Source organism: Harpia harpyja, chromosome 21 (genome assembly GCF_026419915.1).
Source record: "Harpia harpyja isolate bHarHar1 chromosome 21, bHarHar1 primary haplotype, whole genome shotgun sequence".
Lineage (NCBI taxonomy): Eukaryota > Metazoa > Chordata > Aves > Accipitriformes > Accipitridae > Harpia > Harpia harpyja.
Window position 1 is genome coordinate 13,574,417 of NC_068960.1, and position 27,083 is coordinate 13,601,499.

The 27,083-nt window shown below is 44.4% G+C and overlaps 1 protein-coding gene across 1 annotated transcript; it reads left to right on the forward strand.

Moving 5' to 3' along the window:
- The first annotated feature begins 1,610 nt into the window (after window positions 1–1,610).
- On the forward strand, window positions 1,611–9,035 carry LOC128134625 (uncharacterized). The gene is made up of 3 exons (XM_052772558.1): window positions 1,611–1,633; window positions 4,087–4,374; window positions 8,527–9,035. The coding sequence occupies exons 1-3, from the start codon at window positions 1,611–1,613 to the stop codon at window positions 9,005–9,007; spliced, it is 792 nt and encodes a 263-aa protein (XP_052628518.1). The 3' UTR covers window positions 9,008–9,035.
- The last annotated feature ends 18,048 nt before the right edge of the window (window positions 9,036–27,083 follow it).

The window sequence follows — 27,083 nt, forward strand, 5'->3', positions numbered from 1 at the left end:
CTAGATGGAAGGTGCCTCTGCAACTGGGATCTTCAGCAGATGCTGATCTTGCTGGGCTGTCTTTGGGGATCTGCCAGCACTGAGAAGGGAGACGAGAGAGGAAGAAAAAGGGCTGGACTGTATTTAGAAGCAAGGAGACCCTTGGAGAAGAGCCCCAGGCTGCTCCTGAGGCGGGACAGAGCCTCAGAGGACACCACCTCACCCTGCTCACTGAGGAGCGAGCTCCTCTCCCAAGCAAACCCTTGAAGTGAGCAGAAAGTGAGGGCTCTGACAGCCATCCATACTTGAATCCATGCAGCTTCCCACAAGACCGTTCAGAAACAAGAAAAGTCACCTATGAATGTTAAGCTTAAAAAAGCAGCAGCACTGATGAGTATTTTTGGCATGAACTGAGGAATCCTTTTGTTCCAGCTACAGCCCACATGCTGATTCAGCTCAACAGCTCTCCTTTTCTGTTCTTTTCCTTTCCCAGGGCTTTCTTAAACACCACTTCTAGGTTGCTGTTTTCTTCCAGCCTGCTTCAGTTATGTTTTGCAATGATGGTTCATAAAAATATTGACACATACTCTCAACTGGTGGCAATAGTCTGTAGGAGCATGCTATCAGTCAGGATATGACTGTGCTCTTTTTTGCATGTTTTTGCTATATTTATTTGATCTCTTCTATAATAAAGCCTTTGATACTGCTGAAGTGATAGAAAGGCATCATACGGTAAATGGTAATCAGGCTTTTCAATATGAAATGGTTTGAATAAATTTACTTTGCAGAGTCTATCCAGAGCTAAATCCTGCTATCGTTTACCACCAAGCACTGCCCAGGCTGCTCAGCATTAGCAGGTGAGGTTTTCCTGGGGCAGAGCGGGTGGTGTCACCCCTACACACTGTGCTGGCGTGTGACTTGCTGACCTGGGCTCCAGACAAAAGGCAATTTTATGTAGAAATTGATCCTGTCTGAGTTCTATTCTTTCCTGCTTAACACTCTTTATTTACTAAATGGTAGCTGAAACAATAGGTTTTTCATACTGAATATACCAGTATTTCAAATAAAGCCAGAATCACAACTTACTGCACACTAAAGTGTCTAATATGTTGAGTGGCTATTTATATCTAGAGAAATGAAAAAAACAGATTTGTGAAAAATGTAAGCGAAAGCATAAAGACAATAGTCTGAACATGCTGTAGAAAAAAGAGGGGAAATACTTAAGAAGAGCAAGATCTTGACCAGAATTTAAATATCCTCCCAAACGCTCAGAATTTCCCTGCAACAATCATGTTTTTGTTCTCAGGAGTAATTTATTTGGATAGTGCACATGAAGAAATTGTATCTGCACCAGCTGAGCTCTGTATAAGCACTAAAGGGGAAAAAGCATCTAATTAACAAGTGATGAAACACTGAAGCGGTGAGGTAAGCTATTTTCCCAGTGAAGGTTGTTGACTGTCCAGCAGAGCTGGTATTTCCCCCATAGAGATGTCCTTAGCTGCTGTTCAATAGCATTCACAGAAAATAAGGTTGGTTCATACAGTTTATCGAGGCTGTATTTTTCAAGTGACATCCAACATGCCAGAAAGAAATCTCTTTTAGTGCTGATTTACCTCACTTGGAGCGGCAACATGCGAGAGACGTTTCCTTCATGGTAGGTGGCATCAAAAGAGCTCCAGGGACATCCGCTGTGTTTCAAGCCCCTAGTGATAACCGTGCAATGTGTTTATTTGATGTCAACATGCAAAACCAAAATCCTCGTACGCAAAACTTCAGGCAGATCATCCTGTACTTTTTATTTTTCCTCTTTTTTTGGCCCTAAGCCTGACAAATTATTTCTAAAAGTTACCCAAAATGGAATTTTTCTTCCTCTGTCTTCAGGTTTATGAAGTTCCTTTATGGGTATTTTTAGTTTAGGTAACAAAATTGTATGCCACCACCATAAATAGAGCTGTGATGGGTTTATTTCTTGTATTATTATTTCTCATACAGAATATTTTATATAACGAATAATGAGCTCTGTTCTGTACCTCAGAAGGCTTGCGTCCATACACTCTCTGCCCAAACCATACTGACAGAGCATTTCCACTGAATCCTCCTCTCACCCTTTCACTCAAAAATCTCTACAAAAACAGCTGACAATAATTCACGCTGACGTTTCATTGCCAGTGGCCATGCAACTGCACGTTGTCTGTTCTGTAAGGAGGTAAGTGCTGCTCCAAAACCTTAAGGGACTCTGGCAGAAAGTTAAAAAAAGAAAGTAAATGCTAAAACGTCAAATGAAAAGTCAGTAAGTTAGTTTGTAAGCTTGACTGGGAAGGTTTCAACAAAGGTGGACAGCAAGTGGTTGTGGAGGTGCTGGAGATCTTCCACTGGCCAAGTCATAAGCTCAGCTGCAGCTGCCTGAAAACCTTGGGCATCTTAAAGTACATTTGCCAGTGAATTTCCACCAATACCCATTGGTGGTATTCATGTGGCCCCACTTTGGCCACATACCTTAGCTGGCTAGGCTGAAGGGCCAGTCTCCACAGGCTTCCTAGAGAGCCACGGAGGAGAGGTTAGGAACCAAAAATACTGTTCCTGATCTTGGGGACGCACCCTCTGAGGGGGCTTGTCTTTTCTAATTAAATATGCCAGGCCCTGAAGGACACTTCCCCATAAAGCCAAAGCTGAGTATTCTTGGTAGATTTGCGTTAACACTCAGTTGTTGGGGTTTCTTATCATTCTTATTTTCTGCAGAAAGGTTTTTTTTTCTTCTGAAAAATGTTGTAAGGAACTTGAAATTCAGAAGATTTCAACCAGCTGTATTTCTTATCTGATGTCCTTTCACAACACTACTGTGCCGTTGTCAGAAATGTATAATCACATCTTGAGAAAAAAAACCTTATTGCCTGATTCTGTGTAACTATATTAAAATATTAGACATTACCTTGGCACACTGATGATTGTTTTTTCCCCTTTAAAAGCTGGAGAAAGGATAAAGTGAACATTGGACTGACTATTTTCTCCTTCTATTGTTTATAATAGTGACTGACCTTTCTTTGGAATGAGAGATCTAAAAATGGCATTCATTGCTGGTGACAGGATGGTGCTTGAGATGCAGGCTCTAACCCAATCAGTTACTCAGACGTAGGAGTAAGCTATTTCTATTGAACAGTAAGATGGATTAAATGCAGAGTGGCATTAAAGGGGGAGAGTAACGCCGAAGCATCACCGTTGTTTCTTGAATGTAATTTTAAGTAAATGACCTTAAACTGCTCACACACTTGAAAATAAATCTCTGTTCTGCTTGGGTAGTGTTTCCACAGCGCTTGTTATTTCCAAGCAAATATGAATGAGACAGATCCTGAATTTTCATTTCTTTTTTCTATTTTCTGTCAAGCTAGCAATTCTTTAAAAAACAAGTAAAAAGTTACAATGAAGACTTTTTTAGGAAGAAGATATAAACAACCTGCCATGAAGCAGTGGTAGGTATGTCAATGCTGCCAGGCCCGGAGAAGGCCCTGGCACGGGGGTTGCAGGATGCCTGAGCCAGCTGCTCCCTGGGCAGCACGCCCCCTTCCCTGGTTCGTGACCGCAGAAGCAGTTGTGACACTTGGTGTGGGCATGACCACAAGCTGTGTTTGTTCTCCTCATTTGGGCTGCAGTAGTGACCGTACCTGGCAGGGGCCCCAAAACTGCAGCAAACCTGTGATTTACACACCTTACTTCCCCTTTTCTGCTCCTTAACTCTCCTTTTCACTGCTTTTGTATCTCCTTTCTTCCATCCTAATTTCTTTCCGAATGACCCCAAATTATATTTTCCCTAGTAGTCCCCGTCCTGCTACACCTGTACCCAAATCTGGTATTTCCCACACTGTCCCCTAGGTAACCTCCGCCTAATGCAGCATCACTGATACGGACCGCCGGGTGCTGTGCCCTTGCAAGGTCATGCAGCCCGAGAAGTCCCCAGTGCTCCCCTCAGCTTTCTGTGCACTTTGGCCATCTCTCATGTAGCTCCCCCTAAACCACCCGTGAAGTCCAGACATCCCTCGCAGCCCTACGCGGACCTTTCATCGCTCCTCACGCTTGCCTTTCGCGTTGGGTGATTCATCCCCTTGGGTGCAGTGGTTTCCCCCAGCCCACTTCACCCACCAAGCCAGGCTGGCCCCCGCGCCTGCCTGCTACCCCAGCGTGTGCTTTCTCAGGAAACACTTTGGAGGGACAAAGGCTCTGCGAAGCTGGGAGGTACGCAAGAAGATGGGATGAACGGTGGTGTTCAGGTGGTACGGTTTCACCCGGCCCAGAGCAGAAGACCACGACCTTCACCCTCAAGGTGGAAGGAGGTGATGAGAAATCCCGATGTGGTGGGATCCGTGCTGGCAGAAGGAGGCACTTCTGCAAACTTACAAGGAGGTAATTTATTTTTCTTGCACGTGTGGCAGTTCTTACCCATCCAGAAAGTGAGGGGGAGTGAGGAGAAATGCCAGACCACCGGGCCATCGCAGCGCCCTGCCCTCAGCCCATTTCTGGGGAGGTGCGAGAATATCGGCTACCGCCCAAGCAGCCCCGAGCGCTGCCGCGGCCCCCTCACGGTCACCTCTCCTGGCTGAGGCTGATCTGGCATCAGGGGCTGGGAAACGGCTTGGCAGCCACTGGCTTTGATGAGCCGGCCGTGCACAGAGCTCCCGAGCAGCGGGAGCGAGCGGCTGGCTGGGAGCCCGTCCCAGGCCGACGGCAAGCTGTGCAGCCTTCAAAGCTGAGTGATGCGCCGGCCATTAAATTATTCTTTTAAATTCTGAACATGGACAATGCACAGTGATAAGAGCATCACAGACGTTTGGCAGCAACTCAGAAAGGCACTTAAGCATATGCTCAATGTTAAGCATATCGACAATCACGCTTCTCCCCAGGAAAGCGCATTCAGAAGAGCTTTGCCAGGGCTAGGGCTTAGAGGTCCATCAGACAGCAGTAGTCCCAGACAGGATCATCAAAAGATCCTCTGAATGCATTCTCCTCAGTATGGGGGTTTTTAGGTAAAACTATGAGGGGGGAAAAATCATCTGTGGAAAAATGAACTATACATACAGAAGCAGGGCAGTGAATATATTTTGATGAATCTGGGGACTCCAGTTTCTTTCCTAAAAAAAAAAACCAAAGGGGAGAGTGGGAGGGAACTGAACTAGATGCCCAGGTGAGGAAGTATTCAGTGAATAGCTTCAGTGGGAATAATAGTCGTTCATACTTCTGGAAATGTGTAAGAAGTGCTCCATTTATGTATTTTCAAAGTGAATTATTTAAATTTTTCAAATTATTAAGCATAAAATACCTTGAAATTTACCTAAATGATAAGAAGATGGTTAAAAAGAACTAAATACTGTGAAAGTGGACTAAAATATTCCGTTCAGGTTGAATGAAAACATTAGGTAAGTCTGTTTTAGAAACATGTATAGTCCACTGAAACAAAATCCATTATTTGCACCATTTCAGTGGAAGATACCATCAAGTTAAATTAATATTACATGTACCAATTTGTATTTTTTTCCTTTTCTACAGCATATTTAAATTATTAAGTCAATGGATAAGGTATAAGTGCCTTAAAGAGAACAGAAGATGACGTCTATATCCCTTTCCTGCTGACGGTGTTAGCATAACTATTTCAATAGGTTTTTAGCCCTCCCTGGGGAACCTCAGCTCTGCCACTACTAACCCATGGCAGTCTGAGCAGTTTGTTCTGGCAGAGGTGGGGTTTGGTGCACTGGTAGGGGCTGTAATACAGTGGCACAGGGCAGAGAGCGCAGGGTGGAGCCCCCGTCCCCATCCATGTCCCCATTGCCATCTATTTTATTTGTGAGGAATGTAGAGATGTTGCTTTTTTTGGAAGCCACGGGGTGATGTCAGACTTTCTGGGGGAAAATTTTATGTAACGAGAAGAGGTTGAGGTTGAGGGGTGCTTTCAGCAGCAGGCAGAGGAGAACAGCAGTGAAATCAGTGATAGTGGCTGAATCAGAAAGGGATCCTGGCTTCACCTCCTCCTTGCCCCCCCCCCCCCCCCCATCTGTAATAAGGTTTTTACACAATCCAGGGAAGACGGAGACTTGCATTGCTTAAGGAACAAATTAAGCTTTTCTGCCTTTAATTTTGAGAAAGGTAGTGGCTGTGCATCCCCAAAGCTATTTCTTCTGGAAGAACAGTTTCGCCAAACTGAAGTACCTGCTCTGGGTGATGCCGCTGCATACCCGTAATGAACAGGGTCTGAGGACGTGCGTATCTGATCTCCTGAAAAAAGACAGACTTATGTTCTTGAGCATGTGGTTAGGCCTAAGCTCAGCAATGAATTGAACCTTAAAAACCTTTTGTTCGTGAGAAAGAAATCATTAAATCACTTTTATGACTGCACATCCCTAGCACGTCAGCCTCTATTCACAATACACTTACAAAGCTATTTATTTTATAATGCTGCGTTATTGCTGTTCTCCACCTCCACACAAAGCAGGATGCCGAGGGAAGGCAACTCTGAAAGGGACCTTTGGCAACGACCGTCGCTCCTGAGTGATATTCTTGCTACTCAGCACAAAGCCTTAATGCGTTTGCAGTCCATCAAGGGCTACCTGTCATTCCTCCTGTCTCCTCCCACATGTTTGAACTCTTCTATATTGTGTTTGTGTCAATTAAATTCAGAAAATTGTGTTCAAACGACATTAAGGTTTTGACACAAAGTTTCAAAAGCAGCCACTAAGCAAGGTAGAGCCAAGAGCTGATATTTCATCACTTTCCACCCACCACAGCTATGAAAGAGTTGGTTGTAACCGAGAGAGAAAATGCTGACTTTCCTTACAATTTTTCCAAAAGTGATGTGCAGTTCTCCAACCAGAATGTGTAATTCTTCTTAATAAACAGGACTGATTAGGGGTGTATTTTTTAGCAAAATAGCGCGCCCATGGCCCTCCGGGCCATCACAAAGCGTTAAACTCAACAGATGAGTTATCAGTACATCAAAATCATTTGCTCTGTCAAAGAGGAAAAAATTCTACACATTAAAACTATACTGACCAGGCAATCCTTAAGAATGACCCCAGAGAAATGGGGAGGCTTTCAGCTCCCCTCCCAGCCTTCAGGGAAGGCATCCTAACCCCAGAGCAGATCCACGAAATCTCAGTGGTTTCTGCTCCAGTTGCCTTTGCCAGAAGAAGTACTCAAACTGGTTTTATAGGGCAGCTGAGTGAGCCGAGCAGAGAGCAGTCACCATTCAAAACATACCTGTGGAGGACAGTGATGGGTATCCCCATGGGCTTTATTTCACAGAGGACAATAAGAGTTGATGCTGTCTCCAGGTATCACAGGCTTCTTGGTGATCTAGTCTGCTTAGACCAAGCAGATCTGCTGCCCCTGTTTCCTCTTTGAGAGAGGGGTTTCCAAGCGAGGGGCTGATGCTGTGCACAGCTTGGTGTCTGCTGGGTATCGTCAGCGACATTTGTTTCTTTTCACATTTGCAGCTAATCAGAATTTTATACAGATCCTGAGCTTATAAGGGCCCTTTTTATAATTCCAAAGTTTATATATTTTTTTTTTCTCCAAGAAACAAGGCAGAAAATATGGTGATGTTACGGCATTTGCAGTTTTGTCATAGTAGGAATTTTTATTTTGCTGGTTGGCAGATATCAATACTTACTAACAGCATCATGATACATTCAAATAGATTACTTTAACTGCTTCTATTTATCTTCTAGTTATCTTTGTTTTGGGGGGTTTTTTTGCACTACGATTACAGGAATCAGTCACAGACCCTCAATGTTTATTTCAAGATGAATTACAATGTTATTCTTTGGAGAATTTTCTACTTTCCTCTCATGTCAGCTGTAGCGCCTGTTCCCATTGCTGAAAGGAGGAAAGCTGTGCTGTGAAAATGTTGGACTGAGTTAGTCATTCAAACTGACTTTGAATTTCAAACTTAGACCCTCACATTTTCAAAATTTGTCTCAAAAAAATGCTTTAAAACAGATTTCTTTTCTTACTTTCAAACATCAGTGGGTTTTTTAGATGTATTTCTTTATCAAAATCCAGTATAAGTTTGTAGTATATCATTACTAACAGGCAAATAAATAATATGAAATTATCATATATAAAGAATGAAATACATTTGAAAATGAAATTACAATATTTTGAAAGGGCAGCTCCTGCAATAAAAATCTGAATATTCTGAGTGTATTACATGCAGAAACTTTCATTTCAATGCTTTTCACTTTGTAGGACTTTTCCCATTGCAAATTCTTTAGCAAAAAAAAAAAGAAAAAAAAGAATTAAAATAGCAACTACCAGTAGAAAATTCTTTCAACAAAGACATTCAGCTGACCTGAATTTTTAGTTTATAATTTCAGATGGGTGTTGTGTTTGTTTGCCTTTAAAGCCATTTTTTTCCCCAGTGAAGTTCCCCAGACAATGGTATGTCAGGGAAATGATCCTCATAAAAAGACCTTAAATGTCAGATATCCCCTCACCCCCAAAGAACCCAAAAGAAATGAAGCTGCGGACTAATGAATATGAACTGTCTTGTCTTTTCCCTTGCAGTTTCAAGAGCTGCCACGCAAGTAAGAATGGTTCCTTTACATGTTACACGGAAGATAGGTTCCTTTACATGTTTCACGAGGTGTCTAAGCCAAGAAAGACCATTTGTGCTCTTCAAAGCATCGGGATGGGAAGGGTCAGTACGAAGCTGGACCGCAGAGTGGGTCCCCTCGGTTCCCCCGCTGTCCCAGCCCTGCCTGTCATATCTTGGATGAACAAGAGTGTTGTATGGTGCTGCCTGGGGATGGCTCAGGTAAGCAGCTGTAATGGTCCCTCCATTACCAGGAGGAATAGCTCAGTGGGAGAAAAAGAAAACGGACTGCCAAAGAAAGGAGCTTTGAAGCCGGGAATGCTTTTGCTGCGTGTTGCTCCATGGCGTGACAGCCAGGCAGGAGGGGAGCTAGCACGAAAAATGCCCATTAAGGAATCAAAAGAGTGTATGGCTCCTCGCTGCTTTGATCTTGTCTTCAAAGACGCCCTGTGAGCCTCCTCTTCTTCTGCAAGGCAAAGCCCGTGCAAAGCATCACCTGGCATGTACAGGCATTGCTGGGGCTGTGGGACGGGGCAGGACTCAAAGTGGGGAGAGGAAGGGCTCTGCCAGCTGCCCATGTGGGGGTCCCTTGCAGACCCCAGCCCACTTACAAGATCAATGCTGGCTTTTTTTGGCTACAAACGCAGAGCCAAAGCCATACAGTTTATGAATTTTGTCCTAAGCCCATGGAATTGCACAGAAGAAGGTCTGGAAGGAGATTATTGGGGCTGCCCCTTTGCTCCAAGGTTGGTGTTGCTTCACCTCAGCCTTCAAGGCCACCACACGTTCATGGTTGCAGGTGCTGAGTGCAATCAGGACACCAGCTTTTCCTCCAGCTGCTGGCAGGGTCTCGCTGCAGCCTCAGGAGGCCATTTCAACTTGCTTACAGCTCCTGCCCGTGGCACAAGTGGGTTTGGGTGACATAGGGGTGACTTGTCCTCTTTGCTGCAGGTACCATTCAGGGCGGCATTGCCAGCACAGCTTGACCCCGGTCCAGTGAACTACAATGTCTCTGCTGAGGGAGACGGGAGAGCTGGGAGCTGTGGACGAACCCACCTCTCAAGGTGAACAGAGAGTTGTTGTCCAGGCTAATTCTGTCCTTCTGCTGACAGAGATGCCTGTAGCATCCAAAAGACTGAGAGGATGCATTGATGGACATTCAGCCACCCAGCAAAGCTCACAGGGGTGTCGACTCTTTCTTACCTCTGACCTGAACCGCATTGAACTGAAAATTCCACATGCCACCCTTGTCAGCCACTCAGTTTGAAGCAGTAGAAGGTAATGTCAGGCTGAGCCAACCTGCAGCAGCTGGGGTCAGCAGCGTCCAGGGGACGGTTCCTTTGTGCCATCCCTGGACCAGTCCCACAGCAGCGGCATCAGGATGCTCTGTGGCTGCCTGGGGACATGCTGTTCCTGGGCACATACATGTCTTGCCAAAAATGTTTACTGAGAGAGCTTGGGTGGCATTTTACCCAGACTGCTGGAAGCAGGTTGGCATGATGTACTTCAGCACTGCCTTGTTCTCAGATCTCTGCGAGAAATGACAAAGCACAGCCTAAATATATTCCCTTAACTTCCTTTCAAGCCATTTTCAAGGTCTTTGAAATATTACAGTTTTACTGGTACCACCTTAATGCAATGAAGTTTTCAAGAAAAAAAGGTCACAGTGCTTGAAAAGCTCTGGGTTTTAATACAACGAGGTATTACCACAGTGCTTCTGTCACTGCCAGCACAAGGAGTGCACACAGCTACAGAAGCCCTCCAATATCATGCTAATAGGCTCGTGGATGCGAGTGCACTTCATCCGCCTCAGTCATACAGGAAAAATGCTGTCTTTCAATCTCACAAAATAGTCTATAATAAGATAAAAGATCTCAGGATATTATGGACAAAATTCTCACACCGGAAAAAATGTTAATGGTTTCTGCGAGGACCATTCATCAGCCAGCTGCACTGCAGTATGGGCTGGGGGCACACAGGTATAACACATGGTACTTCACCACCAGTTGTTATTTAATATGAACATGAATGCAGAAATATCTCAGGAGAGTTATAAAGATCAGTCTTAGCTGTTTGTCTTTGAATGATGAGAAAACCTGAGTCAGCCGACAGAGTGCTTGTAATCGTCACGCCCGTGTCTGGTGGTGCATCGTGAGTGGCAGGGGTCTTGCCCTGGTCCCGTAACAGCGTCCTCAGGCTCTGTGTTCCCTGGGTGCCGGTGGGCTGGTGGGGTGAGGACATGCTGCCATGTCCTGCCGGGCTGTGCCGGGGAGCCAGCCTGGCACCGGGTCAGTAGAGGTAGGTGTGTGCACCAGGGAGCCTCATGTACTCTGCCTGAGAAGGTATTTATTTTACTTGTTGGGTTTTCCGAGCAGAACTGTGTTTAGACACCTACCTGCAGCCCTTTTACTGGAAACTTACCCTTGTTCTAACAGGGACACGAGTCACTGCATATGTCAGGTGGGGGAATAGAAATAACCCCCTTACCCTATATGTCCAGCCAGAAAACATTAACCATCAGTGCTGTTTAAAGCTGGAATATCAAGTATCTTTATTAACTAGTTGGAGACATGTGAAGGTTAAAAACTGACTGCAGAAAGTGCTCAAGACATTTGTATTCAGCATATATAAGTACACACACACACACACACACAGTATTCGGTGAACAACGTTAAGGAGCTCCAAGACAACGAGGCTAAATTTAAAGTGTTCATGGCTTATTGATACACTGTTTTGGGCTTTATTGTAACTTTCTTTATATTTTTCCCTGACTGGCTGTGTCTCCTTACAGTCCATACACAGATTTGACCTGAGCTGGCACCAATGAAAGCCTGTGAGAGAAGACATTAGTCTTTTACAGTTAATAAATATTCTCATTCTCTACAGACTGTTGCGAAGGCACTGATTCATGTCTTTTGAATAAAACATGTCACTACTCAGATCATGGGTAATTACAAGTATCATTGTCGTCATACAAATGCTCTTGTAGGGCAGTTCATGTATTGTAAAGGATAACAGAGTTATATCAGGCTCAGCATCGATGTCAATACTTTCTCTGCAATTATAAAGCATATAAAATATTAAAATGCAATTAGACTTATTACAGATTTTCAGAAGTTTAAGAATGGCTTTCCACTTTCAGTCAATCAGACATGCTTTCGAAAACGAAGAATTGTGTGAGGATGGGAAACTTTAGTCACAAGTTTGGATTTTAGCAAATATTTTCTCAGTGATAGAAATCACGTCTTTATCTATATTTAAGAAAAAAAAAAACCACCTAGAGGTTTCACAAGACTCTGCAAACATTCTGCCACTGCTATTTAATCAAAAAGGAATTATTTAGAAAGGAAGAAGTTCAATGTGTGGCATATAACAGAGTTATGGTTTTCTGGCTCCCTCCCTGAAAACACTCACAAGGCCAATGGTGGCAAATGCAAAAATTAAAACTGGAACCAGTACTTTCACAACAAAACTGCTAAAAAGTGAGAACCTTCCTACACTGCCTTCCCTTGAAAAAGTAAATAACTGATCGCCAGCTATTTGTTAGTGAGAGAGCTTGTCTTCCCATCTCCTGGCTAGGCAGAAGGCCTGGCCAAGATCCAAATTAAATAATCGCACTGCAGCATCCTTGGCTTCCCTCAGCACGGCATTGGATGCTGAGTGAAAGGCTAAGGGAATATGGGCCTCCATCCTGTACCTCTGAGGAGCCAAGTGGAGAGTGAGGGCTGAAAGCCAGAGGGACTACAGATTCAAAGGTATGTACTCCTGTAAGTGCTCAGACAGCCCTCCTGAGACCTGGCTTTGGCATCCTGATGTTGTCCACATCACTGGAAAAAAAACAGCAAAATAAATGACTTTCAGCTGCTGGCTGCAGACACATCTCTCCCTGCTGCAGGGACCAGAGGGTGATTTTGGCATCCCAGCAGGGACTTCAAAGTCAGGCAGGATAAATCCACGTCTGGCTGTGTTCGAGGATGCGGGTCCGATGCCTGATCCGCAGCGGCATCGCACGCAAGGCTGTGTCCGCCCCAGGGTGGCTGCTGGCCATCTGCGCTGGGTGGCTGCTGGCAGGGTGGCCCGGGGCACGCGGGGCTCTCTCCCAGCCTGGCATGGCAGGAGCGTGCCTGCGGCTGTGTCTGAGGCTGCTTCTCACTGATCTTGAGAGATGAGGGAATCAACCAGGCTGAGAAACTCAGCCCTGGGACTATCTGCATTTTCTTGCATTTTCGTACTTTATGGAACCTAAACTCCATCCTGAGGTGATTCCCATATACGAGTGAGTGAAGATCCAAGCTGAAGGAGACATCAAATGCTGTGTGAGCCGGAAACCAAGTTACTGCAGTCAGCTATGGAAGACGATAACCTTCACTGTCTATGCCATTACGGCACTATTGAGTTTCTATTGCTCTATTGTATTTTTTCCCCCAGCCAAGAAACAGAAATAGGCAGAACCTGATTCCTCACACTTTTACAAAGAATCACAGACCTGCACCACACGGTTTTCAGCAGCTACATGGGAAGGGTGGGCTAAAGGTATAATATGCATCATCTGAAGTTCATTGCAAGTCTATCCAACATGTAGTGGCAGCTTTCATTAGGTTTTGCCGTGAAGAAGCTTCACAGGAGACAGGAAAAGAAAGTGGGAAAATTATGAAGTTTGACAGTGATTAAAAGCACTATCTAACCCCTTCCTTTGGTACTAAAGAGTCATTAATCACAGTGTGGATATGGATTTATGTAGTGCTCAGCAGTGACCATGAAGGAAATAATGCTGACTCTCCTGAAAAAAAAAAAAGAAATTAAAAAAAAATCCAAGGTTAAGGATCGTCTCTGAAGTGCTCAGAGGACTTGCAGCTCCCTGGCCCTATCAGTCACTGGGAAAGAGTGCTGCTGCCCCGAGTATTGCTACATCCCCCATCGCTGCTGCTTTATTGGGAGCGCAGGTGGGCTGGGGCTCAGGTGCCCCAGGCAGCCCCTGTCCTGCACGGGGCACTGCCACGGCCGCTCCACTGCCGTCTCCAGGGCACCCTTGCCCCGCTGCTCCTTTCACCTGGGTCTCACGTAACACAGAAAATTACCTTCATGCTCTTTTTTTTCTTTTTTTCCCAAGGTGTCTCTTACTTTTTGCATTTCATACATATTTTTTTTACATTTAGCAAGGATAAGTTTTATCAAGGACAAAATTACCAAGTTCTGCCTTTAACTAGACTTCAGCAGTGCCCTCATACTCTAGAGCTTGTTTTTTACAAGCACATGGGTGTGCAGTGCCCTGCTGCAGGCTGTTTCAAAGGAACCATCCTAAGAGATAAATGAAACCTCTCATCAGGGATAATCAGTCTCATCTTTAAGAGACCCAGTGAAAGCTGAGGACACGTGAAACCTGAGTGTGATGAATTGGGGGAAATGTTTGTGTCAGCTAATTAAAATCAGACACTTGGACCCTGCAACAGGACTGCTGTTCTGGGTTAATAGTTGATTTAAAGGTCTATCATCACAGTTTATGCACTGATTCTCTGGTTTTGGTAGGGTGCACTCATTTAGCTTGGAAAACTAGTTAAATTAGGCTGTTTTTCTACCTCTACCCCTTTTTCCCAGTAAAGGCTTCATACATATTGGGCAATTGAACCGTGAATGAACTGTTGTTGCATAATTTCTGTAGACATTTTGTAGAAATATTAATTCGGGGGCAATCAAAGCATTTTCCAGCTTATTCTGTCAAACTCAAACCCAGCTGATTCCAGTAAATTAATTTCCAGGAAGCATACAAACATGGAAGAGTGATAACACCTCCTTGATAAAGGTTATATTTTTTAAAGTTTTAAAGTGAACATTAATTTAAGGTCATTACATGCTCATTACATTTTTCATTTTTAAACCAAATTACAATTGGGAATATAAAAATCATAAAATTGTTATTGCTGACAGACTCATCCAGCGACACTTTATTCTGCAGTCTTCCAAAGGGGGAGAAAAAGCCACAGCTGTACAAAAATACCCAGATAGACTTGAAGTTTGCACTGAATGAAGGAGTTTCCCTGAGAGAAATTTGTTCTGCAACAATGATTATTTTACCTTCGTGTTTTTGAAATTTGCTATGGAAAATATTAAGAACATAAAGTACCACTTAAACTTTGAATTGTCTCATTTGGCTAACTTGAATTCTGAAATTATATTTTGCTGCTATAGTTCTCTTTTCAGTCTTTAATTCAGCTGAGACTGCTCAGACATTATGAATTCATACCAATATATTTCACAGACTATCTTTGGGAAAACAAGCTTTTAAAGAAGCTGTCTTTTTACATGTTTATACCTGCTTTTTTTTTGATCTAATGCATAACATTTGGAGGGGGGAGATACTACTGCCTTTATGGAAGGGACAGAAGAGCTTTCATTTCTGCTGTTGGTCCATACTGATACTCTGCCTGCAGAAAAGACACTTCCAGACTCTCACACAGCTACACAGAGTCTAAAACATTGGTGCCTTGAGTGCAATTAACATTTTTCTAAATAATGGACATTAATGCCCTGATCTGTTAGTAGAACAAAACTTAAATTCTTCAATAAACACCAGTGAATTTAGACATATGCTTGAAGTTAAGTAAGTATTTAGGGCCTTTCTCCATTGAGGTGTTGATAGGCAAAAATGTATGGAGCAATGGGAAGTTTGGCTTGAAAATGAAAGGTAAATCTGCACTTTCTCATCAACCTACAGACACACATTGGCACTGCCGTTTGTTAGGTAAAGTTTTAGACTGAAATAAACTCTGATGTTTGATCTGTATTTCAAACTTAGGTGCAAGGTAGATCCATCTGAATTCAGGCCTTCCCTGAATTCAGGGAAATACAGGATCAGCCCTTGGCTCCAGTGCTCCAGTGGCCAATTTTGAATGTTGGGTTAAAAAGTCGCACTTCTAGAAATGGGAGAGAAATGTTTATGAAAGCAAATATCCAAAAGAATAGTGAAACAGTGTCATGGGAAACAAAGCCAAAAGGCTGCTCAGCAGTACAGTGCGTAGTAGCTTCTGGTAAATATAAATTAAAACGATAAAAAAATCAGAAATGCAGTGACTAGAAATGTCAGCCGTGGCAGATCCCTCTGACAGCCGCCATCCCCCCTCCGGGCCAGTGTACCACCAGAGGAGCTGGATCTGTACGTTGCCTTCTGGAGCTTCCCCCCTTTCTGATCAAAACCCTCTCTGTGTCCCAGCGAGAGCCCCGAGCCCCCCAAATGACAAGCTGCCCAGGTCCCCTCGGGGCTCCTCTCCTTGCCGGTATTTGCTGCATGCACTAGAAGAGAGGACTCATTAACAAACAGCTAATGATGTCAGGCTTGTAGTAGGAAATCTAAGTGCTCAAGTAATACCTAAATTAATTCGTTCCTTTATATGATTCATCAGATGAATCACTAGACCTTTTAATATACAGTTCACCTTTCTGATTTATTTTGGTTTTGTCATACTGCTATTAAAGGCACTCCTGTTCACTGCGCACTGCAAGCTAAAAAAATACATTACAAAAGCCTCAGCTGTTAAATAGTAGCGTGTTGATAAAATGACTGCAACAGAGCAGATGGGTTCCCACCACTGTGCGTGTTGGCCCAGGGCTCCTGGTAAATATAGAAGAGCGATTTCTGTCATTCTGTCGGGGGTATTTATATACTGCCAGTCACCATCCTATCAAGGGCAGAGTAGTATTAGCATTCTTCCCCAGCATGGTTTTTCTTCATCATTGAAAAGCTTTGCTCTGGCATGCCAAAAAAGTCACATAAAATGTTAGGTGGTAACTAGATTAAATAAATGTAGGGTAATGACCCATCCAGATATGAAACACTGGTCCTCTCTACCTTCCTCCTTACAAGAGGCACAACAGAAATCTGAGCTTCAGAGGGAATACCTTCAAATATAATGTTTATTGGAAAAAGATGAGTAATGACAGAAGCGACTATTGTAGAGAAGAGAAACAGAAAGTTTCTATTCATTGGGGGTTTTTTATATTAAAGAACCACAGAAACACCATATTAAAACCTGGTCATCAGAAATACTTCTTTTCACCATAACCTTTTAGCTCTGATACCACCTGTGACAGGGTAACAGTGAATTCAAGATGCCAGCAGAGTGCAAGGAGGGCTAGAAATGCTGGAGCAATGAGGACAGGCCACACTTAGCATCTACAGCTTACCAGAGATAATTTTTTTTAAATAAAAAAAAAAAAAAAAGAAAAAGGGAAAAACCATCACTGTGCATGTACTCTTCTCTCAGAAGACAGTCATGTTACTTTCAAGGTTTGAAAACATTCAAAGTCCCTGGAGAGAAAAATAAGGAGTCTTGGACTTTTCAGAAGAAAGTTTAAACAAAAAAAGATGCCAGTCCCTCACTGCATTGTGTTGTACGGTAAGTACAAAGACCTGAATTTATCTGAGGCTGAAAAATGTAAAGATTAATCTATACACCTCACCTGCCTGCACCTAAAGCATTTTGCAAGTTGGGCTTTGTTTGCTTCCAAAAGCAGCTCAGCAGTGGTGCAGTGCGATGCCACTGGAGCACAGTGCTGTTACAGGCCTTTGCTTGGTTAGTGACATCATTGGCACGTCATGTCAGCCTGTAAAATGTTAGCAACACAATGGACTGAATGAAATTCCTGTTTGCTGAGAGATACTCTTTTGAGTTTGATCTTGCCAAATACCAACCTGGGAATGGCACTGCTAGAGTCAGAGAGCAAAAACCTAAAAGGAGGAGGAAAAGGCACTGCCATCGGCCAACAGACAATGGCGATTTTGGATTGCCAATTATCAGTTCATAGCTTTGGGGCAGAGTTACTGTTTTAATTGCAATTGGCATAAAGATTTTCCCAGTGCTTCTCTCAGGGCAAAACTGCCGTTTGTGACCCAAGGGAGGACACTGTGCCCCGGAGCAAAGGCGGCGTGGTCAGGGCTCTGGGCTCAAGGAGGATGAACACCAAGCACGGATGAGCTACGGCTGCCTCTGAGCCAGCGGTTAGAGCAGGACATCCCCGAGGGGGGGAACCGCAGCTTGGTTCCATCTGCCGGGGGTGCTGGACCCTGGTGCCGCTGAAGGGCAAGATGTGCAGGAGAAGGCCCAAACCTATGAAGACCTGGGTCTCCTCTGCTCCAATTTTTGCATGCGAGAGGGGGACTTTCCCTGGACTGACTCTACCAGGAGCTCCTGGACCAACACACTCTGCCCTTGATAGGATGGTGACTGACAGTATATAAATCGCCCCGAGGGCAGAAGGAGGGGGGGTAAGCAGCTCTGCCGCTGCTCTCCCTTCCCTCCCTGACATGCCTCTCTCTGAGGGTCACGGACCTCCAGGCAGATTTCAGTATCTCTGAAATATGAGAGGAAGGGATTTCTCCTTCTTTGGATGAAGAGGATTTCCACCATTTTTCCTAAATGAGATGAAAGAGATATATGGCTTAATAAGTAATATGTGGGTTTTTATCTTTGTCCTGTTTGCCTTCTCCTGCCTCTGAAGGAAGCCTCTCACCCGGCCGCAGAGGTTCACTTCCCACCCTCCTCTGAGCATCAACTTTGTCCTGCTCATAGCAAACTCTAGAAGGACCCTTTTTATTTACTTGCCCCTGAAAGGACTTTTACTCTCATGGTATCTCTTGTGTCGGTGTTATAATGAGCAGGAAAATAAATCCCCTCTTGGGTACAGAAAGATTTTTCAAAAAAGCCTGATAACCCTCATATTTGTGCACATCAAGTTCTTTTTTGAACAAGACGACCCAAAAACTATTTTCAATTTTGATGACAGGCATGCATAAAATCAGTGGTCCCTTATCGTTTCAGGGCTTCAATCTGCTGCACCTTCTTCCTAGGGCAAATGTTTGTGTAATAAGCTTATCCTTATCTTCTGAAACAGGCTTGCTAGTTACAGGAATCCAGTGCCTTTGCTTTTGATGACATCTTTCCATTGGTCTTAATGGAGAAACTCAACTTCTGAAAGTTAATAACCCACTCAGGCATGATATCTCTGAGAATCCACTTAATTCCTTCTTTCTTTTTTTTTTTTTTTAAACTTATTATAACTTTCCTGTAGTCTGGACTGATATTATATAAACCTGCCTAAAAGGACAACGGGATTAGAAAAATTTCTTTAACTTCAAGCCTGAATACCACTTAAAATTTTTTCTAATGGTTGTTCAAAAAGGGTGTTTTCCAGTTTGAATTTGTCACACTGCTTTCATTCTTGTGGGCGTCAAAAGCACCTGCTAGTTTCTACTAGTGAGACACAGATGCATCAGTGCACCTTCCTCCCCCCTCCCCCGAAAAACCCACTTCTGAACAAAACAAAATGCCAGTGAAGCAAAACCAAACCCAATCAAGCAGGAAAACAGAGGAGTCTTCTATGGGCAGTGGAAAACTAGTCTGTTCCTCCCCCCCACCTCCCATGTACCCTGAAAATAAAGAAGATACTTGCACTGTAATGGAAGAAGTCATGCTATTTTGAACCCATATGATGAAAAACCCTTCTAATAAGACTGTTTGCTGGGGAAGGCCAGCAAAATAAATGTGACTAATGTGCAGCGTATGATACAGAAGTCCCAGTGACTTTGAGATGCCGCAGTATTTCCGTGTATGCCAACATGAACACAGCCCCTCAAAGATGATTTAACCCTAACCTGCAGCAAGAGCTGCCTGGATGTCAGTGGCAGCTGTGGGAAAGATTTGGGAACAGGCGTTTAGTAACAGTTAGTGTACACCTGAGAGTTGCTCTCCCCCAGAGAATTGTTCTCCCCCAGAGAATTGTTATCCATCTTCACAGCTGCTAAAACACTTTCCAGCTTCTCAAAGGGAAATATTTATGGTCCCAAGAGGCAAAGAACTGTTGATAATCATCTACCTATCTATCTACCTACCTATCTATCTATCTGTCTGTCTGTCTGTCTATCTGTCTTTTTATCTACCCATCGAGGACAGGAAAGGGACTAGGCATGCCCATTGCTTATGAAAGCACTAGAATCCACATTCCTTCTTTGAAAACCCCACAAATTTTCATTCAAAGGAGAAATTAAATCTAATTGGACGTTGGACTTGATGATCTTGAAGGTCTTTTCCAACCGAAATGATTCTATGATTCTATGATTCATCCTTTAGACTGTTTTATTTTCCTAACAGCTCTACCTCTTAGAAACAGAGTAGTATGCTGTATTGGTTTTGTGTGGCAAGGTTTTCGTAGCGGGGGGGTTACAGGGGTGGTTTCTGTAAGAAGCTGCTGGAAGCTTCCCCTGTGTTCGAGAAAAGCCTATACCAGCCGGCTCTAAGACGGACCCGCCGCTGGCCAAGGCCGAGCCAATCAGCGATAGTGGTAACGCCTCTGTGATAACATTTTTAAGAAGGAAAAAAAAAGTTGGGACAGACAGAAACGGCAGCCGGAGAGAGGAGTGAGAACATGTAAGAGAAACAACCCTGCAGACCCCCAGGTCAGTGAAGAAGGAGGGGGAGGAGATGCTCCAGGCACCGGAGCAGAGATTCCCCTGCAGCCCGTGGGGAAGACCATGGTGAGGCAGGCTGTCCCCCTGCAGTCCATGGAGGTCCACGGTGGAGCAGATATCCACCTGCAGCCCGTGGAGGACCCCACGCCGGAGCAGGTGGGTTCCCGAAGGAGGCTGTGACCCCGTGGGAACCCCGCGCTGGAGCAGGCTCCTGGCAGGACCTGCGGATCTGTGGAGAGAGGAGCCCACGGAGCAGGTTTTTTGGCAGGACTTGTGACCCCGTGGGGGACCCACACTGGAGCAGTGTGCTCCTGAAGGAGTGCACGCCGTGGAAAGGACCCATGCTGGAGCAGTTTGTGAAGAACTGCAGCCCGTGGGAAGGACCCACGTTGGAGCAGGGGAAGAGTGTGATGAGTCCTCTCCCTGAGGAGGATGAAGCAGCAGAAAATAACGTGTGATGAACTGACCGTAAACCCCATTCCCCGTCCCCCTGTGCCGCTGGGGGGTTGGTAGAGAATCCGGGAGTGAAGTTGTGCCCGGGAAGAAGGGAGGGGTGGAGGGAAGGTGTTCTGAGATTTGGTTTTATTTCTCATTACCCTACTCTGGTTGATTGGTAATAAATCAAGTTAATTTTCCCCAAACTGAGTCTGTTTTGCCCGTGACGGTAATTGGTGAGTGATCTCTCCTATCCTTATCTCGACCCACAAGCTCTTTGTTATATTTTCTCTCCCCTGTCCAGCTGAGAAGGAGGGGGAGTGATAGAATGGCTTTGGTGGGCACCTGGCGTCCAGCCAGGGTTAACCCATCACATATGCACAGCCTAGGAACTGAGCCATGAACACAGACCGCAGGTAAATACCAGTCATTCTGCTCCCAGCCTGTGATTTCCCTCTCTTTTCTCTTGAAAAAAAGAAAATTATCACATTCATGCAGATGCCCCATTTTCTAAGGTAGCTGCAATCAGATACGTTGCACGTCTCCCTCTTGGAAATGGCAGCAGCTATGCCCATTTCCAGGTTAAAAGACAGTCACCCCCTCTCTGGTGGCATCAAGTCTTTCATGGAGCTAATGAAACAGCATGTTCCTCAAAGAAGAATTTATGCACCTGAAGTCTTTCAGGTATAAAACTATCATGCGCTGTCTCTAGCAGAAGGGTGTCTTTGCGTCATTTTATTCTCTTTCCTTGAAATCAGATCCTTAATAACTAGGTTTGTCTTCAGTTTTGTGACTGTGTGGAGGGTGTTGTGTCATCCAGCACAACTCTCAGCTCATCAGAAAGGTAAAACATAGTAGGCTGAGGGATCCAGCATGGAAAGAGACCACAGGCTATGAATGGCAGCATGAATCAGCAGCGGTAAGGTGGACCATGCCAATCTGCTGCCTGCTAGCAGAGACAGCCGGGAGCTGAGCCGGCTGCAAGCGCCGGACGGCTCTGTGCCGCCCATGGCATGCTGCAAGGGTTCCTGAAGCCTCTGAAGCCCTGCCTCCCCGTGACCATTCCAAACTTGCTGCTCTGACACAATGAGATCGCTTGTGCTGCAGCAAAGGAATTTATTAAATCCACTGATGCATCGCTACCAGTAATCCTAAAAGAGAAGCAGACATCCTTTCCTGCTTCACAGGTGTCTGTATGCTCTCGCTCAAAGATGGGACTGACCTAATGCTGCTGGCATTTTAGTAAAATCATGTTCTAGTTTAGATCAGGACTTGGAAAACAAATCCGTTCTGTAACTGCATAGAGTAGGGCATAGGCTAGTAACAGAAATGGTATGACGCCTGATGCTTCAACCCTGCTTTCTGTGCCGGGCTACCACAGCTGTGTGCTGCTGGAAGTGCACCACTTGTGATGGGCAGAAAATCAGAGCTGAAACTCTGAGCAAACAGAGCTCAGAAATATGCGTTAGTCCTTAATGAAGACTGACTGGTTCTTAAAAGAGATGTAAGAGTTTTGCTTTAAAAATACTTAAACTCAAAGCTGAATTCAGTATTTCTTGATCCATTATAACTGAATCTGCTCAGACAGAGAAGTTTTATGAGACTGATTACCTACTGTCTCCACTTGAAGTAAATATTAAAGGCAAGAAAGATAAACACGGGCTGAAGTATGCTATGCAAATAATATGTATAATTACCATGCATTCATAGTCTATTAGTCACTAGGTGGGTTTAGATGGTATTCACAGCAAAGCAAAGCAAAGGCAGTATGACAGGATACAACTCTGTGGTTTTGTCCCTGACAGCAAATAACAAGTCAGGAAGAAATATATTAACTTGTCTGTATCCTGTGTCTCATCATTGTAACATAAAGGATAAGAAAATTTCTTCTTTGCCAAAGCCCAGCTGCTTTACTCTTTTCAGGGACTGCTTTTCTAAGAGCGGAGAGTAAGGCTTGGGTCACTTGTACAATACATAAAGCAGAGTGAGATTCTTCAGAAGCACTGGGCTTTAAAGCAAGTCTAATCCTACCAACGTGAAAGAAGTGAAGCCACTTCTGAGCACTTCTTAAAAACCCCAATGGATTTGCTATTTGTTTTCCTGCATAAAAAGATGATGAAGAATATAATTGAAGAAAAATTACTGTAAAAAGTGAAGACAGTCTGAGAAATAACTTCATAACAGCATTGCTCATAAAGAAAAGACAAAACACCAAAATATGCCTGATCCATTAGGGTTAAATCCAGAAAGGGATCTGAGGTGACTGGGGAGATACCGTGTTGTGAAAGCCAGAAGGGCAAGGCTTGTGTGTGCAGGGGAGGGGCAGCCCTGAGCCATAAGATGTGTCGACTGCCCTAAATTTTGGGGGACCCTACTGGGGTAGGGAGCTGCTCCCCAGCCCGAGGCAGGTGCCTGCTGCCAGGGCTTGGCACTGCATCCAGCCGTTATCTTCTCTGCCCCAGGAAAGAGGCAGGGGCTTCACTGTGCATATCACTGAAGCTGGACGGGTTTCACACTTGTCTGTGTGCTCTACCCCATCCTTCTGTGAAATGGAAATAGACTTCTCATGAAAGAAATCAAAAGAAAGCCAATTCATTATTGAATTGAAATGACAGTCACCTTTACCATGTGGAGTATTTGTTGGTTGTATCACCATGCTTATACTCATGGGTATTTTATGAGTGATGTCCACACATGAACGAATGGCTCTTCTGAATTAGGGCAAAAAAAAGGGACATTCACAACTGTCATTGTTACGCCTGGCATAGAGCAGGGAGAAGCTGCACAGACCTTGGCCACTGCGTGGGCCTTGGCAAAGCAGATGGTGGTTAAAAATGAGCCCAGGTATAAAAAGGATGGAGAAAAGGAGAGGGGCAAAAGAAGGAAAGGACAACCTCTCCATACTGTTTCAATAAATGTTATATGACATTTTCACTTTTTTAGATGTAGATTCTTTCTTGGAGAGAATATTTAGAAAAAGGGATTCATATAATCCTTTTCCTCGTCCTTTTCCTTTTCCTTCTCCCTCTCCTTTTCCTGTGGGGAAGTGTTTATAGAGCTGCTTGAGATCCTGACGTATATTTCCGACCTCCTCTTGTTGCTGGAGATTTGGCTCAGCTCTTAACCTCTTCTCAGACGGACTGTGATTTCAGTTTCTCTCTTGACATCAGTAGTTTTAACTAAGAACAAAGTTCATCCCTGGCGGGTGTCCTACATTTCAGACTTCGGCGCTGTCTTTCCATGGCGAACCTCGTGTACCCAGCAGCAGCTCCTCAGCAATCAGCGCAGCTATGCTATTTTGCCAGCCCAAGGTTCTTGCCTGTGGGACCGGGGTGCCCTCCCCAGTGCAGAGGAGAGCTGGGCTGCTGGGCATGTAGCCTGCTTGGCTGCGAGTGCCACAACACCATCGGCCCCTGTGTAACTGGGAGCAGAGAGCAGGAGCTCCTAAAAATATATGAAAGGAAACAAGGAGCTAATGCTGCTGGTTTGTGCTCTGTGAAGATGCATTATTCATAGTGTACAGAGACAAGAGAGGGAGAGAAGATGCCTGGCAGAGCCCCCAGAATGGCTTATTTACCCCTGAGTAAAAACTTAGATTTGTTGAGCAGACTCCATAAATTTACCAGGACTCCTGAAATGTCCAGATGTTTCTGAGCAAATGAATAATGTTCTCTTTCTGAAAGCTTACTGAATTTTTTATTATTTTATGCGCTGTTTGCATGGGCAGGTCTTCCGAATGAATAGCAGTAAATAGCAATCTCTGGTGCTGCCACAGGTATCCAGCAAGAGAGGAGAGCCAGAGAGACCCAGCTCACCTGGGAGGTCCTAAGGATGTCCTAAGGGTGGCTGGAAGTGGAGACCACTGTTAAATAGTCAGAAAATAAACACTGAATCAGTGAGCTAAGCCTCTGTTAGGAATCTGAATGTAGCCGTGCCATAAGGAGAGGATGGCTGAGCATCGCCAGCCATGCCCACAGACACAGCTGTGGCAGAGTGAGGTGTTGCGCTCTCGGACAGCCAGACCTCCAACAAAGATTTGGAGTTAAGGCAGAAATTGAGTTAACCCTCTCTGTTGAACTGATGCTGCCTTTTTTTTGAGATTGGAAATAATTTCTTCTCCATGGTAATTCTTTAGTAATGCTGCTCCACTTAGACCAATTTAAACTGGAAGAAAAAGATTTGCCTATGAGAGCTCTGCCTCCATAGGACAGCAGGACCAGGCTTATACCTTTACCTTGGTTATTGTCTGGAGGGCTTACACTTTCATCTTATTGTTCTCTTTCCTTTGAGATTCCTTCTGTGCTTAAAAGGGAAAATGCCACTAACCCTGGGACTGCTGATAGGACTAGAGTGCCTCTTGAACAGTGGTTTTCTGTGTTTACTGTCTCTACTTAAACTAACCCTGCATCTTCTCTATCTATGCCTGTACTGCTGGATTAGTGCCAGCCATATGTGTTTAAAGAATCAAGCCGGCTCCCATGACTTTATAATGGATGTATAATTCTGTTTTTCCTTCCAGATTTTGGTTTCTCCTGTTCTTGCTTCTATTGCACACTGCATAAAGACTTAATTTACTTGAATTCTCAGTCTTTGTATGTGTGTGCTTTCTTTACTGATCAAAAAAAAGAGCCTATAATGATTCTGAGTATGTATATATGTGCTTGCTCTCTGTGTATGTTCATGCTTTTCAACAGCTACACCCACACGCACATACATATGTATATACATACATACATACAGCTGTGTGCAGTCAGAATGAGATTTATCTCACTTGTTAAAGACCACTGGCAAGCACTATAGTACTGCAACCTTGATACACTGCTCACATTCACAGTGACCGTAAATGTGACTGACTCCAGCCAAGACCAAGCTGGCTGTGCTCAGGACTGATGCCCCAGTAGCTGGATATGACAGAGCTGCTCACCCCAAACCCCAGCTCTCCCTTTGCTCTCGTGCTGCCAGCCTTGCACGTAAGTCAGCTTGAGCAGCTACAAGCCTGGCTGCAACCTAACCCCAGTTCAAATCATGCCCAAGATGCAGCAACAGGATTTGTTACTGCTTTATTTTAAAGCATAGCTGCAAGAGAAGGAGATGGCATCCGCATCCATCTTTTGTGACTCAGCTGGTGTAGTGGCACGGGAAGCGGCACAGCTCCTCCTCCCCCAGCTCCAACCCAAACCTTACCTCCCAAGCCATACAGCAGGCTCTCTTGAAGCAGGCAGTTCATTACATCCATGCTTTGCTGCCGTGGACCAAAGAAAATGCAACATTCATAGGACACAAAGAGAATGTCAAGGACCCGTAGGGCAGAAGAGAGTCACAGGGCAGACTTTTGAGGAGGCACAGCTCTGTGGCTCAGCAGTCAGTACATCACCCAAGGAAAAGTGAACTTGGGACTGGGAACACTGCTTACGTACATCACATTAAAGACCTGTTAGGTAAAACCCAGAAACCACCCTGGGAGGAGAGGCAGGTCCTGAAGCCTCTCTTGCCAGCTCAGCTTCATCTTCACTGCATCACCACTGACAACTCTTTTGACTTCATGCAATAATGTACCATTGCCAGGATATCTGTCATTTTTATCAGTTCCTATAGCTCAGCTGTTCAAAACTTCCTGCTAGTGTCATTTAGCCTCTCTCCTTCTCATAGAGAGCTCCTAGCTGCTAATATATACTAACAATTTTCACAGTCGCCTGCTTTCCATCTGTTACAGTTTCATTGCTGTTTTTTTGTCTTACTTCCTCTATGATCTCAGCTTGCTTTTGTTGAAGTTACACACTTTTTCATCCTTGCTGTGAATTTTTGGCTTTTTAGACATCAAATAAAATGTCTCTAAACAGTTCTCAGCTCTCAATCACATTTCACTCTATTTTAGTTCTTTCTCACAGATGATTCAATTCATAACGGCTTTCAGGTTGGTGACACTGGCGTTTCAGAAGTGTGGAGATGCTTGGGATTTTTTCTCCTGGTATAAAATGGATGTAATGCAGTCATGCTCTCTTGCATCTAAGTATTTTTTAACTTCCAACCTTGTGGTCACTCCTTTAGGTGCCAATGTAGCACTCCCAGCGCTGGCAACAACACTTTTTGAGTTACAGAATGTCATTTATAATTTCAAAAAGTTCTGACAATTAAGTATTATGATATGAGTCCTCCAGCAGCTGCCACTCACTTGGCAGCCCACCTGGGAGCTCCCCATTACAGACAGGTAGGGAAGGAGCTGAAGTTCTCAGCTGCCTGTGTCATTTGCCTGTCCTTAGCAGACACCAGGTAATACCTGAGCTTGTGTGTTATTCCTTAGGCCATGTGCTTCAGTGTTGTCTGACTCATATATGGGTAATGCAAAATTTGTTCTAGCATGTGCTGCTTGCTTGTTTTTATCCAGCTGATGCTCCCCAAGTTATCAGAACTGTTTTGCACATTCAAGTCACATGAACCTGTTGGGTTTCAGTAGCAGAAAGGTCAAACATATACTCATAAATGACCAGCTCCTGTTCTTTGCGTTTAATCATCAGGCATATAATACCTGTGACTAGCAATTAAAGACAATTGTTCTGCTTCACTCCCGTGGTTGCTTGACCTCACGTGAAGTTGATTCAAACTTTTAATTCATGTCATGTCTAAAACCTTCCTGTT

Bases quoted from the DNA above. Each gene is read 5' to 3' on its own strand.
- LOC128134625 (XM_052772558.1), top strand. From the start codon at position 1,611: ATGCGAGAGACGTTTCCTTCATG. The intron at 1,634-4,086 runs GTAGGTGGCATC...CCTTGGGTGCAG, and splicing joins CGAGAGACGTTTCCTTCATG to TGGTTTCCCCCAGCCCACTT. The intron at 4,375-8,526 runs GTAATTTATTTT...TTTCCCTTGCAG, and splicing joins TTCTGCAAACTTACAAGGAG to TTTCAAGAGCTGCCACGCAA.